This window comes from Xyrauchen texanus, chromosome 30 (assembly GCF_025860055.1).
Source record: "Xyrauchen texanus isolate HMW12.3.18 chromosome 30, RBS_HiC_50CHRs, whole genome shotgun sequence".
Lineage (NCBI taxonomy): Eukaryota > Metazoa > Chordata > Actinopteri > Cypriniformes > Catostomidae > Xyrauchen > Xyrauchen texanus.
Window position 1 is genome coordinate 30,006,334 of NC_068305.1, and position 16,523 is coordinate 30,022,856.

Consider the following 16,523-nt stretch of genomic DNA (forward strand, 5'->3'; position numbering starts at 1 on the left):
TGTGCCCTGCGCATTTACCTGGACCGCACACAGAGCACCAGACGCTCTGAGCAGCTCTTTGTCTGCTTTGGGGGACGGCAGAAAGGGAATGCCGTCTCCAAACAGAGGCTCGCCCACTGGGTTGTCGACGCCATCACAATGGCTTATCACACCCAAGCCGTGCCCCTACCCTTGCGGGTCCGAGCTCACTCAACAAGGGGTGTAGCGTCCTCGTGGGCACTGGCCAGGGGCACCTCCCTAGCAGACATCTGCAGAGCCGCGGGTTGGGCAACACCCAACACCTTCGCAAGGTTTTACAACCTCCGCGTTGAGTCGGTTGCGTCTCGTGTTTTGTCAGGTCCGAGCCCGTAGAACTCGGTAACACGTAGACCGACCTGGCCGGGTGGATCGCTTGCGCCCAGCGCCCTTTTCCTGACGTCAAGGTAAAGTAGTGCGCCTTCTTCCCAGGGCGCCCCAATCCGAGTCGGGCCCGCGGGGTCCGCGGAGGAACTCGACCCAAGCCACTGCGGGTATCCTAATGGCTACCCTGTACTGGTATAGGTGCTCCACAGGTAAGGCCTCCTGCTCGGACTCCCCCTGTGTGTAACTTCACAGTTCTGTCCCCTTATGAGCGGATCCCCGTGTCTCCCTTTGGCAGTTACAGCTGCCTCGGTCGCCGTGCTGTAGCAACTCCCCCCTTTCGAGGCTGGATCTACCACCGCGCCATACTTTCCACACGAGCTCTAAGACGGGCGTGTGACGTGTCTACCACTTTTCCTCCCCAAGAAAAAGGGCAGGTGTGGTCTCCGCAGGGTCTGGGATAAGACCCCCTTCCCTATATGCGTGTAAGGACCCCGGCCGTGATTGCTCTATGCGAGAAACATAGAGAGAAAAGAGGCCCAGCCAGGCTGGCCCGTTCCCATGTTGACAAACATCGCCTTGTTCCCCTCCCAGGGTAACCAAAAGGATTCCGATGTTCTTATGGGGCATTGGGGAAGGGTACGTGCAGCCAGGTATGGATGATGCATGGCACTGGATGGAATCCCTGCCCGCCTCTGTATCGGCGGTTCACGTACACGGTTCAGCGCATGGCAAGATTGGAATGGGTCCCCTAGTGTCGCTTCTCCGACACAACGTGGAGAGAGCGACAGAAAGGGAACGTTTGATTACGTATGTAACCTCCGTTCCCCGAGGGAGGGAACGACACGTTGTGTCTTTCCTCCACCATGTCGCTGAACCGAGCCACTGTTGTGGCCGGACCATTTCCGGCTCCTCAGAAAAATCCTGACTAAACTTCCTTATTTGCCCCGCTTAAATACCCGTATGCGGGGGCGGGGTATGCAAATACTGACTGCCAACTCTCATTGGCCCTTTTCAATAGGTCAGAGGTGAATATCGGCGCTCAAGAGAGACCCCTTGTGTCGCTTCTCCGACACAACGTGTCGTTCCCTTCCTCAGGGAACGGAGGTTACATACGTAACCAAACGTTTTCAGGACACTGTATTTTAAAGATAATTTTGTAAAAATCCAAATAACTTCACAGATCTTTATTGTAAAGTGTTTAAACAATGTTTTCCATTCTTGTACAATGAACCATAAACAATTAATGAACATGCACCTGTGGAATGGTTGTTAAGACACTAACAGCTTACAGACAGTAGGCAATTAAGGTTATAAAAAGTTTATAACACAGTTATAAAAACTTAGAGGACACCAAATTGACCTTTCTACTGACTCTGAAAAACGGCAAAAGAAAGATGCCCAGGGTTCCTGCTCATTTGCGTGAATGTGCCTTAGGCATGCTTCATAGAAGCATTTGGACTGCAGATGTGGCCAGGGCAATAAATTGCAATGTCCTTACTGCGAGACGCTTAAGACAGCGCTACAGGGAGACAGGAAGGACAGCTGATCGTCCTCGCAGTGGCAGAACACGTGTAACAACACCTGCACAGGATCGGTACATCCGAATATCACACCTGCGGGACAGATACAGGATGGCAACAACAACTGCCCGAGTTATACCAGGAATGTGCAATCCTTCCATCAGTGCTCAGTCTGTCCGCAATAGGTTGAGAGAGGCTGGACTGAGGGCTTGTAGGCCTGTTGTAAGGAAGGTCCTTATCAGACATCACCGGCAACAATGTCGCCTATGGGCACAAACCCACCTTCGCTGGACCAGACAAGACTGGCAAAAAGTGCTCTTCACTGGCAAGTCATGGTTTGTCTCACCAGGGGTGATGGTCGGACTCGCGTTTATCATCAAAGGAATGAGCGTTACACCGAGGTCTGTAATCTGGAGCGGGATCGATTTGGAGGTGGAGGATCCGTCATGGTCTGGGGCGGTGTGTCACAGCATCATCGGACTGAGCTTGTTGTCATTGCAGGCAATCTCAACGCTGTGCGTTACAGGGAAGACATCCTCCTCCCTCATGTGGTACCCTTCCTGCAGGCTCATCCTGACATGACCCTCCAGCATGACAATGCCACCAGCCATACTGCTCGTTCTGTGCGTGGTTTCCTGCAAGACAGGAAGGTCAGTGTTCTTCCAGTGTTCAGTGAAGAGCCCAGATCTCAATCCAATTGAGCACGTCTGGGACCTGATGGATCGGAGGGTGAGGGCTAGGGCTAGGGCCATTCCCCCCAGAAATGTCCAGGAACTTGCAAGTGCCTTGGTGGAAGAGTGGGGTTACATCTCACGGCAAAAACTGGCAAATCTGGTGCAGTCCATGAGGAGGAGATGCACTGAAGTACTTAATGCAGCTGTTGGCCACACCAGATACTGACTGTTACTTTTGACTGTTACTTTTGACCCCTCCTTTGTTCAGGGACACATTATTCAATTTCTGTTAGTCACATGTCTGTGAAACTTGTTCAGTTTATGTCTTAGTTGTTGAATATTTTTATGTTCATACAAATATTTACACATGTTAAGTTTGCTGAAAATAAAAGCAGTGAGGACATTTCTTTTTTTGCTGCGTTTACAACGACCAGCCAAAAACTGACGGGGACAGACATTCAGGAATTCTTTTAAGTCATGTGTCTTGTGTGTGACAACAACAATCTAATGTCAAGGTATACTTCTAAACAATATATTGTTCTTTTACTTTTCCATGTTTTTTGTTTGGCTATTGTATTGAATTTAGAGTAATGGTAGTTGTGATATTTGTGGCATATCTATTTTAGAAAAAAAGAAAACAGATTAGTGAAACTGTTCAGGTAAGATCATATCTGACAGTTTTATTTTGTGCTTTGATTCTTTGGTTCTGGTTGACTGGACCAATGTTTGAAATGTTTGACAGCAGTCATTAAATTCAATGATTATTTTATATATATATATATATATATATATATATATATATATATAAAACATTTTCAATCATTAAAACAAATCTAAATTCTTTAAAACTGTCTTATTGTGAAGAGAGGCTGATGAGAACAACCAGGTCTGTTGACGCAAAGTAACGGCTTGAGGCTATCTACACTAGATGAGTCGACAGGAACGTTCTAAACCGCTTATTTGTGTTGTTGGCAGCCAGAGCATGCAGTATGAAAATGGAATGGGACAGCGCAATGGACAGTGTAGACAGCACCGTTGATTTTAATGGGTTTTATTGCTTTTGATGTGATGCATCGCTTGTGTCTGGTGTAGACTGGGTGTTAGAATGTGTCCCCCCCAGTTTTCAATCATTCCTATGCCCCAGTATGCATGTCTGTCTCTTCTCAATTGGAAATCAAAGATGACTCTTGTCTTCTTCATTATTTGTTCTAGAAGGCACGTGTCTGAATGAAACATCTGGAAGCAAGTGATCTTTCCTTTTATGTTCTTTGCACAAACAAATACACACACATAACACACCCAAAGCAACCCAAACACTGAACAGCAACCGGATTGTAGGAAAGGTTCTCAGAATGTACCCTAGTAGTTCATTTAAAATGACAGTTTCTTCTCTGAATGCTGGAAAAGACATTAACAGCAACTGCAATTTGCATGATTTATCCATTAGAAGCCAATGTTTTGGAAATGAAAAATGCACACACACACACACACTTACACAAACTTGCAGTGAATTAACTAGACCAAATCCTGCTCTGCTTGAACTTCTGCCTCAAAAAAGAAAAGAAAGAAAGAAATAAACACTTTCTTTATAGCAGTATAGAACTGCACTTAATCAGGGTGCCTGCATTTCCTCTTCTTTGGCCGAAACAGCTGGGACAAATGCTAAGAGTGATGTGAAGCACAAGGCAGATACATTGGCATTGTTTTGAGAGGACAGTGCTTCTATAATAGAGTGCCCATGTGAAACTGCTCCCAAGGCAAAACAACTCCACACAATACCAACTGTCTCTCAATTGCCAAACTTGCAATGAATACTGTACAATCCAGATCACCTCTATTAAAATTATTACACATCTCTCAAACCTCATGCTAATTTAAATAATTCTGCTTGCCAGATAGGTATACGAGCCAAAGATGCCATCCCATGGGTGGAATATACACAGCTTCACAGGAAACATATAACTTTTGATAAATATTCTCAGTATAACCAAGACATTTACAATCTTAAGATGTACTCTGCAATGGTTTGATGTGAACACATTTATAGAGTGAAAATGAATCCAAATGGACACATGCTGCACCTGTGATCAAAGATGTTTAATGATAGTTCACCTCAAAATGAGAATTCTGTCTTTGTTTTATCTCCCTCATGTTGCTCCAAACCTTTATGACTTTCTTTCTTCCAGAGAACACAGACAAAGATTTTAGCAGCATGTTAGTCACAGTCACCATTCAATTTCATTGCATATTTTTTCAATACAACGAAAATGAATAGTGACACTGTCAATCTGCCTAACATTGCCTTTTGTGTTCCACAGAATAAAGAAACTCATATGGGTTTGAAACAACATGAAGGTAAGTGATGACAGATTTTTTATTTTTTTGTGTGTGAATTATCCCTTGTTTGTGTCAACTCACCTGGACATAAAGCTCCCTTAGCTCATCCTGGAACTTCTTTGGATCTGTTGTTATTGTAATGGGTCCAATCTCTGCAGAAACAAAACGACTGCTGTTAGAGGCAAAAATGTAAGCTGTTGGATCACAGTCAAATGGCCTCTTAGATTGATAGATTAAAACTGTTTCTCTTTTGTCCGCAAAGATGCCAAATATTTTTGCTGGCAGCCAGTGGCGGATGTCTAGGATCAAGGGTCACAGTTGAACTGGATTGACAAGGAGCTTCCTGTTCAGTGCGAGGAGGGTTTCGGAGTCATAAAAGTGGAGGAGTGGTAGGAAATATACATCAAACACCAATACTGGAGTCAAAACAACTAAAGAGATCTGAAAATACATGCATAGAATAAGTACTGTACAGATTCATGGTCTCTACCTAGGTGACTGTGGCTTTGGTACAAGCTCTAGGCGCAGAGGGCCATCAAATACTTCTTTTGTTGGAGTATCATTCAGAAAGCAAGATTGGGATAACTTGTGGATTTCATTGACGTGTGTGTGGAACAGGGACAATAAGAGGGACAAGTCTTAGTGAAACTCAACAGATAAGAAGTCTTCCTTCTATACAGTGGCATCTCCTCAATACAACACATTCAAAGACAGAATGTTTTCTCTCTCTGGGTTAGTTTACACTTTTTAACAAATCTGACAACTCAAGCATTTTAAAATCTATGATACAACTTGCAGTAGTTGTAACATGCAGGAAATATCCAGTTATTTCAGTAACCCACTCAACTTATTTAATTATCATTATATATTACTGAATCATTGTTATTATATCTTCTATTAGAATGTTATAATATAACAGCAGTATATGTATGTCGCTATTTATTCACTTTCAAGCAGAGGTGATAAGAGCTCAGGTTAAAGCCCTGAAGCCTTAATGCTCACAGAATCTTTTTTTTTATTTTCCACGTGTTTTTAAATACACACCTCCTTATACTGTCATCCCACTACATATGCATATCACATCAACTTCAAAATTAAAAAAAATAAAATAGGAAATTATATTAAAATACCACAAATGTGGAAAATAAAATGAACCTGAAGTCCTTAGGTTTCACAATGCATCATGTTGTAAGAGAACTGAGTTAAGACCATGTTTAGAGATGGAGTTTGTTTGTGTGGAGCCAACTAAACCGCCCTGAAAAAGACTATATATATATATATATATATATATATATATATATATATATATATATATATATATATTTTTTTTTTTTAAATTGCAGCCTTTCAACCTAACAACCACACAAAACCACATCAAGATTTTTATTTGATTGATTGTGATGAGCTAATATCAAATTAATTAACCATGAAGGCTGTGGTAGGTAGCCCTTCTGGGTCTAATTTGCAGTGGCTCTGCTGTGAAAGGCCAGCCTGTTCTTATTACGCTCTCATCTCCTTTCACGTCAGCTGGTCTCCTTCATGATAGGAAAGACCTTATAACTCAGGTATGCTCTTCTGTCAGCGGAGGAAATCTGGTGTGAGGTCATTTTGTTGCAGTTGCCTGTGTCAGTGTGCAAGGCCAATGACATCATGCTCTGTTTTTGAAGCCATGTTGTCTTAGTTTTCCAGCTTTCTTTGTTCAAGGTTTGATGAGCTATAAAACTGTTAAACATGTTTATTTTTTCCCCCTCATGGAAGCATACAAAGAGTCCAGCTAACTATAGTGCCAAGTCTGTGAAGTCTGTGACACTATATGTTGTTTTCTCCTTTTTGCATACAGTACATTACAATAATCAGCCCAATTTTTTTAGAATTGATTTATGGTTTCTTTTAGTTTATTTAAAGAAAGACAAACGTTACGGTCTAATGTAACTTCTTTTAAAACACTATATAATCAAATGCGTGCATAACTCTTTTCAAAGTTCTCATATTTTGCCAGTATATGAGAAACCCTTTAATGGCTCTGTTTTTGTGACCACGCTAGGTGCAGCACATGCACTACATCTAATCAAATTTTCCTGTGAAAATGCTTATTCTAAACACATTTTCGTGCCAGCACAAAGAGCAAGTGGCTCTGTCAGAGTGGTTGTACAATCTGTGGGAATATGCATACAAACTGTGGGTGTATTGTATAGTAAAGAATTGGGGCAAACTGCAATTTGCTATTTTCCTGAGAAATTGTATGTGCAAAGTCTTTGAAGCATGTCTATTCTCAGCGCAATGTCTAAACTCAGTCCTTGCATCTACATTTTGGGGGATCCACCATGATATTAAAGAGCTGTCAGTATCAGTAGATCTGTAATAATAATAATAATACATTTATTTTGTATATCGCCTTTTAAAAGCTTAAGGACGCTGTACAGAAATGAAACATAACATAATAAACATGGAAACATGTAACAAATATACATCACAAAACAATGAACAATGGGAGAGCAGCACAGCATATTTTAAGCATCCTGTAAGACCATCAAGACCACAGGTGTGACAGGAACATCCTATGTAGTATTTCATCACTGAACACCATAGCACTGGAATGATGGCAGACAAAATGGGAGAGAGTTCACAGCAAGGATGTAGTTATTGCACTAAACAATGGAAGACACAAATAGTCCATATTTCTATTCTTCTATCGCATTACTTAGAGCCCATTTACACTACCAAATTCTTATGAACATGCAGTCTTCATTTACAGTGGGTACGGAAAGTATTCAGACCCCCTTAAATTTTTCACTCTTTGTTATATTGCATCCATTTGCTAAAATCATTTAAGTTCATTTTTTTTCCTCATTATTGTACACACAGCATCCCATATTGACAGAAAAACACAGAATTGTTGACATTTTTGCACATTTATTAAAAAAGAAAAACTGAAATATCACATGGTCCTAAGTATTCAGACCCTTTGCTGTGACACTCATATATTTAACTCAGGTGATGTCCATTTCTTCTGATCATCCTTGAGATGGTTCTACACCTTCAATTGAGTCCAGCTGTGTTTGATTATACTGATTGGACTTGATTAGGAAAGCCACACACCTGTCTATATAAGACCTTACAGCTCACAGTGCATGTCAGAGCAAATGAGAATCATGAGGTCAAAGGAACTGCCTGAAGACCTCAGAGACAGAATTGTGGCAAGGCACAGATCTGGCCAAGGTTACAAAAAAAATTCTGCTGCCCTTAAGGTTCATAAGAGCACAGTGGCCTCCATAATCCTTAAATGGAAGACGTTTGGGATGACCAGAACCGTTCCTAGAGCTGGCCGTCCGGCCAAACTGAGCTATCGGGGGAGAATAGCCTTGGTGAGAGAGGTAGAGAAGAACCCAAAGATCACTGTGGCTGAGCTCCAGAGATGCAGTCGGGAGATGGGAGAAAGTTGTACTAAGTCAACCATCACTGCAGCCATCCACCAGTCGGGGCTTTATGGCAGAGTGGCCCGACTGAAGCCTCTCCTCAGTGCAAGACACATGAAAGCTTGCATGGAGTTTGCTAAAAAAACACCTGAAGGACTCCAAGATGGTGATAAATAAGATTCTCTGGTCTGATGAGACCAAGATAGAACTTTTTGGCCTTAATTCTAAGCGGTATGTGTGGAGAAAACCAGGCACTGCTCATCACCTGTCCAATACAGTCTCAACAGTGAAGCATGGTGGTGGCAGCATCATGCTGTGGGGGTGTTTTTCAGCTGCAGGGACAAGACGACTGGTTGCAATCGAGGGAAAGATGAATGCGGCCAAGTACAGGGATATCCTGGACGACAACCTTCTCCAGAGTGCTCTGGACCTCAGACTGGGCCGAAGGTTCACCTTCCAACAAGACAATGACCCTAAGCACACCGCTAAAATAACGAAGGAGTGGCTTCACAACAACTCCATGACTGTTCTTGAATGGCCCAGCCAGAGCCCTGACTTAAACCCAATTGAGCATCTCTGGAGAGACCTGAAAATGGCTGTCCACCAACGTTTACCATCCAACCTGACAGAACTGGAGAGGATCTGCAAGGAGGAATGGCATAGGATACCCAAATCCAGATGTGAAAAACTTGTTGCATCTTTCCCAAAAAGACTCATGGCTGTATTAGATCAAAAGGGTGCTTCTACTAAATACTGAACAAAGGGTCTGAATACTTAGGACCATGTGATATTTCACTTTTTCTTTTTTAATAAATGTGCAAAAATGTCAACAATTCTGTGTTTTTCTGTCAATACGGGGTGCTGTGTGTAAAATAATGAGGAAAAAAATGAACTTAAATGATTTTAGCAAATGGCTGCAATATAAAAAAAGAGTGAAAAATTTAAGGGGGTCTGAATACTTTCTGTACCCACTGTATATTGCCATTGATTTACAGGGAATGTAATGTATAATAGGACGCAGATGGTGCAATTACCGGAGAAAACCTCAGAATTAAATTACATTTGACCCAGCCTATTAGCTCTTTGTTGTGCAATTTCACCAGCCCACTTGCACCTAGACTTGCATGCTTGCTTGCACAAAAATATAAAAACTTCTTAAGACATAGCACTCTAAAAATGGCGCCCCAAGCATAGAAAAAGAACATTTGGGCGATTAAAACCAAGCTTAAAAGGATAGCTCACTCAAAAACAAAATTCTCTCATCAGTTACTCACCTTAATACCATCCCAGATGTGTATGACTTTCTTGCTTCTGCAAACCACAAACAAATATTTTTAAAAGAATATTTAAGCTCTGTTGGTCCTCACAATGCAAGTGAAGGTCAACTCAGAAGGTTCAAAAGGCAGTATAAAAGTAAACCATAATACTCCACTGGAAGCGAATGGGGAATGCCCTCCATGGCCTGGAATGCAGGGGAACGACTTACATGACCAGGAGGAACTGGACAGGCTGGAACGCGGGCGCCGTGGTTGAGACCACTGAAGTAGGAATGACCACTGTCTCCTGGCTGTCACCAGCGGGCTCCTCTGCCTCCTGGCGTTCACCAGTGGGGTCCTTCGCCTCCTGAGGGTCAGCTGTGAGATTCCTCCTCACAGTACCCGGGGTAACAAGGCATTCCAACTCTGCAGTAGACTTTTATACTCCGCAAGGTGACACACATGGTCCACCAGATCCCAGAAGGATAAAACAAAAATCTCTAAGTCTGGATTGTCCAAGCCCGAAAGGAAAAGCTGTTTCAACTGTGGCACCACCTGTGAGGCTCACTGACCAGCTCCACAGTGCAGATGCCAAAACCACGACCGTTCTGGAAGCTGGCCGTTGTGCGGTTGAGCAGAGCGGTACTTTGAGAGGCCCATTCCTTTCTTATTGGAGAGGGATCAAAAGAAATGTTCCTTGCTTCTGCTGGGTCCATGTTTGATTGAATCATTCTGTCATGGAGACCACGAGACCAAGGCAGGACCCAAACGCAGAGAGAGCACGAGAGCAAGGAAGGATCCAAACGCAGAGATGCAATGATGTGGGCTTTATTTGACCCCAGATTAGCTGGGATATGTGAAAAAAAGAATTTCACTGTATATATATATGCAAATGTATAATGTGTGACAATAATAAAGGCTTGCTTTCTTTCTATTTACAAAACTAAAAGTACAAATCAAAACAACGGCAAGGGGGAAAAATAGAAACTGAATGATATACTTGAAAAACTCAATCCAGAACTGATCACAGATACAGGAACCAACTGACTGGAGACAAATATACTGTATTACAGCAAGCACAACAACAATTGACTCAACCAATGACTAAACATGAGTGGCGCTTAAGAAGGGAAAGGGTTGAAAGGGAGCAGGTGCCACCAATGATTGTTTACAAGCCGTTGTCTGGGTAATGGAGCTGCCGTTCTCAACATGGCACCTGCAAGACACAAGAAGAGAGTGAGAGACAAGACCAACACAAGAAAACACTCAGACTTGCCAGACAGACAGTCAGGAGAGGCACAGTCAGGCCAGACTGTGACAGTTACTGGCTGTGTGTAACACCTGACACACAGGAATATCCTTCCAAAGAATACCAACATTAGAAAGATTTCAGAAATGATTGTTTTGTAATATTGTTTCAATGTAATGCAGGATTTGAAAAGAGGCCGTTATTGAAGGGTAGGGCAGTCAAACATTATAGTGGACTGAAAGGATGGCACAGTAGGGAAACAATCCACACAAGTCAACACACGAGGAATAAAGTTTGCTTGATCTTTTGACATATAAGAGTTCATTGTACAACACAAACATTGTAGAATTTTCAGAACTCAAAACTTATTTTGATTATTTTCAGCATGGATTGCTTGTGAACCAGTCACAATATGATTCAAGCTTTGCAAAGGAACTGCTATTGAAAGATGTGGCAAAAATAGCTTTACTTTTGATGTGGACCTCAGGGAAAATAATAATAATAAAAAATATTGAAAAAAAAAGAGTATGTCGGAGTCGCATGGTGCCATGCAAGGTTCGGACGCGTGAATGGCGAGCTCTGTGCACTTGGCTAGTTTTAACACTATTATTGTTATAAACCGATGAGATTCGATACACCCTGTTCCATAACTGTTCTAGGGAGACAATACAGAATGCCAAAAAATTCAAAATCTTCGGGTTCTGAAGACATTAAAAGACACTTACATGCTCAAGCTGATGCCCCAGGCAAGACCGCGGACCAGATTTGGCTGGTGAAGTGCAGGAAATTCTGCGAGAATTGTTGAACTTGTTGGCAATGCTGACGAAGGTCGTTGCTGACTTGGAGGATCTTGCTGTAATATACCGATCAGTCACTGCCATGGAGACGAAATTCACCGAGGTGGTTGCAAAAGTGGGGTACGTCGAGAAACGGATCAATTATATGGAGTCATCAGAGAGGGAATTAGCCGCTAATCTGCTAGCGACCAAGGTGGATTTGTAGAGTGTCTGAGAGAAGCTGGAGGATATAGAGAATCGTAGTCGTAAAAATAACGTCTGTATTGTTGGAATTCCTGAGGGAGCAGAGGGTCAGAATATGGTGGAATTCCTGGACAGCTCTTTCTGAGTCTGCTCAACATAACAGGCCATAAGCTGGAAATCGTGTGAGCTCACAGGAATAAAGCACGGCGATCTGCTGAGGGAGACGGGTCCCAAACAATTCTGGCCAAATTTCTGAGATCATCCAAAAAAGCTCTTGTGTTATGCGATGCGAGGGGTAAAGGAAGGCTTTCTTGGAAAAACCACTGCATTTTCTTGTTCCCAGGCTTTGGGAATTCGACAAGAGAGAAACGTGATCAATTCAAGGAATACAAGAAACTCGCTTTTGCACTAATGTTCCAAGCCAAATTGTGAATAGATGCTAAGGATGGCTGTAAAACATTCACATGCCCACATTGTCCTTCATAAAATCAATGGACTAAGTAAGTTATTTTGTGGTACTCATGATGCAGCCAAGTGCACCTGACTCACTGAACATTTACTTGACTGTTCAAGGAACTGAGCGACTTTTTTGTTTCTTTTTGTGCTGGTTCTGTTTATTCAACCTACTAGCGGGAGTTTGTTTTAGTCTTATTTTGGCTAATATTTACGAACCTACATTAATGATCAGGGCTTTTATAGATCTTGAAGGGATGTTGCAAGCCGCTGGTACCCCTCATGATATAATATCGGGAGGAGACTTTAATCTTTTGTTGGACTCAGACCTTGATCATAGTGAAGCAAAAGTGTGCAAGCCCCCTAGAGCAACATTGGGGCTTCACAGGATGTGTACAAATCTTGGTCTTACAGATATTTGGAGACTTTTGAACCCATCTGGTAGGGACTATACATTTTATTCATCAGTCAATAAGATTTATTCTAGAATAGATTTTTATTTATATCTAAGTCCCTCATTTCATCTGTTGTTGATTGCTCAATTGGAAACATCTCAGGTCTTATAGACATCTCATTGCTCTTATTTCAAGCAATTTTATATCATAGCGATGTCTTTCATTTGGAATGGTAAAAATCCCAGATTACATTTCAGTAAACTTCATAGGATGATTGACAAAGGTGGGCTAAGCCTACCCAAGATTTTGTTTGATTATTATGCATTCAGTCTAAGACATTTGGCTCATTGGTCCCTTCCACCTGAGAGAGCCCCTATCTGGTTTTGTATTGAACAGTTTTTGCCCCTATTTCGCCATTTCAAAGCCTTTCAATCAATCTAATCAGAGAAGTTAAATTACACCCCATTGTCTCGCATTTGCACTCGGTATGAAACACAAGTGTCCAGAGTGTTTAATTCCTAAATTTCTTTAAATGTTACCTCAAGCACATGTCTGAAACCAAAATGATGTATTAATAAGTCCCCTTTCTGCTGGTCAAACTTGATTGTGAGGGGGGGGGGGGTTGCTACACTCAGTGACCTATATGAGAGTGGAGTGTTGAGATCTTTTGAGAAATCGGCTCAACAGTTTGGGATTCCCAGATCTTAGTTTTTATGTGTTTACAGCTGCTCTATTATTTTTTTTTGAGAGTACAATACACCCTCCTAAACTGCTCACCTTACTGCTTTTGGAAAAGGTCATGAGGCATCAGTGTATTACGCCCTGATAATTCAAAGTCTGGGGATGGAGCTTTAACTTGTATCAAAAGATAATGGGAGTTAGATTTTAATTTGATATTGGAGTAAGGAGTGTGGGCTAGGATTTGAAAAAAATATCAAGTCTGTATCTAGAGATGCAAGGGTGCGCCTTATGCAATTCAAGATTTTACATCGATTCTGTTGGACACCGTCTAGATTGTATAGGCTTGTCTTAAAGACAAACCCACCTGCTGGCGATGTCAATCAGATGATGGAGACACAACCCATGTCTTTTGGTGGTTTGTTAAGATCCAAGAATTTTAGTTGAAGGTTCAGAGTTTTATGTGTGATGTTTTGGGAACTCAAATAATATTTTGCCCCAGACTCTGTATTTTAGGCGATGGGGCAGTCATTAATATAGAGACTAAGCATATCAAAAATTGGGTCTTAACCAGCATCATGATCGTGGGGAAATTAGGCAAATATCTGGCATTTTTGGAGGGCTCTCAGGGAGGGGCAGTGGAGAGAGAGGTGTAGTGGTTAATGTGTGTGATTTCTCTGTGATTTTTTGTTTTTGTGTGTGTCTATAATCATGTGTGACCACTGGGGTGTTGTTGGGGGTCGGGTGGGGTTGGGAGGTGGGGGTGTTTAATATATGAATCAATAAAAAAATATTAATCACAAAAAAAGAAAGAAAAAAAAAAAGAGTATGTCATGACCCTTTAAAACCAATCAAAGCCTTGAAAATCACTACCATGTCTTTTTCCAAGATCTATGGCCAAAGAACTGGACAGAACTTAAGAAATTAATGGGGCTCGGGGCAAAAATGCCAACGAATGTGACAAAAATGCCCCCAACATTCAAATTTGCAGGCAAAAAAATCTCATTCAGAAGAATTTGTTTTTTGTAACATCTGATATGGTTTTTAATATTCTATTTTAGCCCAAGTTACATCTCTCTCTCTCTCTCTCTCTCTCTCTCTCTCTCTCTCTCTCTCTTGCTCCTTAATGTAAAAGTTCATTTCTGACACTGGGACAATCTATAGACAAAAAGTCTCAAGAATAGATTTATTAAGCTAATGGTCTCAAATTTGTTCAAATATGCTCTCCCAGTAATTATTATTAAAAGCACATTTTCATAAAATAAGTTCTCTTCTCTAGAGGCCAAATCACTTCAGCTTTTCAGTGTAATAAAAAAACGATGCATGGAGACTGGGAAGCCACTGTGGAAGTTTAGTTAGTAGCCCTCCACCACATCTCTTATATAGTTTATATAGATGTGGAAGCAATTATATTAACAGTCCTGAACATTTGTTTAATTTTTTTTTCTGAATCAAACTCACTATGTACTGTGCAAATGAACAATTTAAGAGAATTAGATGCTGTTTATGCTCCAGGGGTAAACACATTGCATTAATTACAGGCAGTGGATTGTAATTTGATACTAGTGTAGATACTTAAAATTATTTTAATTGTTTTAGTTGTTATTTTTTACAAATCTTTAAACTGATTTAGTTCTTTGCAAACTTCATATAAGAGTCTTTTCATAGTAAATCATCAGGGACCCTTTCAGTTTTCAATTTCTAACAAAAGCTACACTCATTCTGGGGTAGATCCAATACGGTCTATGTGGATTTGATAGCCTTATTTATAAACTGCAGTTACAGTCAGCAAACTTCTCCAGAAATAACATAACAATGAATTCACCAAATTACTAACAGAAATTACACTATACTGAATCGTTAAACATTTGGATGAAATAACAGCAAGTTATTAAAAACATACTCTGACAGCAAATATTTTGCACAGACTCTTCTAGGAACAGAAATATTTTTTCTGATGTATGATAATAATTTAATTGGTTCAACATCGTGCCAGGAAACTACCAAAACAGTAAGCCTTTGTAAGAAAAGCAGAAAGAAAAAAAAGTTGACTAATGAAAAAGAACAATTCTACGTTGTTTACGAGCCAGGGCTGCCAGCACACTGGCACACCCAGAATTCAGGATAGACTCCACAGTCTTTGTGGAATGCACCTAGAGGTAACAGAGAACAAATGGAAATCAATTTTTACACGTGAATGCGATGACGAACTATTTTAGTAATGGGAAAATACAGAATGACACATGCCAATAGGAAGAATGTGCTATTTAATTGTTATTCACAATGTAAAATCGAGTTTATAGTTGTTTACTTTTGCAGAGCAACATTGCAAGAATAGAATATCACACAATTCAGCTGTTCCCGTGCTGATCCAGCGAACTCAGGTATGTGTGAAAACGTTGTCATTGTCACGCCTCTCTTGGGCTTTGCACCATGCAGACATGTTTTATGCATGGTCTAATGTAGGGATGTGCATTTTGGTCATTTTGTCTACTCGAGTACTCTAACTAAGTACACGTCGAGTACTCGAGGGGCAATGGCATGTACATTACTGTATATATAACAACATGTCTGACAAACGTATTTGGCTGCAGCATTGCATCTTGTTGTTCCAGTGTATCGTCTCTTTATTATTATACACTCTCTTTTGATTACTGTAACAATAGCATTGCAGCGTCGTATATCAGTCTGGTTGCTATGTGATGTCTCTGACAATCTATGTACATCTCAAAATTACAATGTAATCAATCTCAAAATTAAAAATAATCTCCCTCTTTGACACGTTTGTGTTTAGTTGTCAGGTGATTGTCACTGAATTTCAAATTAAGTGAGAAGTCACATCACGCATGAACGATCATTGTTGCCACGTCCGAGTACCTGAGTACCCGTGCCTATACCTAGTCTAAAGATCATGCAAAATCCAAGATAGTGAAATCTTTGCCGAAGACCTTCTTACAAAGTGTTTGTTAATGATAAAGAGCAGAAGTCTGTTGTTGCTGACCACATCAGAAGGCAAGGGGCAAAACCCAACTCAGGATATGCCCAGGGGTCTAAAGCCCATCTGTTTCCAATTTAAGCCAGCATGATTGGCTTGGTTAGCCTTGCTATATGTCATTGGATAAGAGAAGCTCAGAATTTACAGTAGGCGTCCTCTGAAGGACGGTCCTGCATTTGACTGACACTATCAGATGGCTGGTAATGCAACAACAGCACCCCATAAAAC

General features: G+C 41.2%; 1 protein-coding gene across 1 annotated transcript in view; it reads right to left on the bottom strand.

The window, feature by feature from the left end:
* The window catches only part of hmcn1 (hemicentin 1), a 123,876-nt gene that overhangs the window by 93,476 nt on the left and 13,877 nt on the right, over positions 1-16,523 (bottom strand). Inside the window, exon 2 of the mRNA XM_052098916.1 lies at positions 4,955-5,025. Coding sequence (XP_051954876.1) covers positions 4,955-5,025 — 71 coding nt within the window. The remainder of the gene's footprint in view (positions 1-4,954; positions 5,026-16,523) is intronic.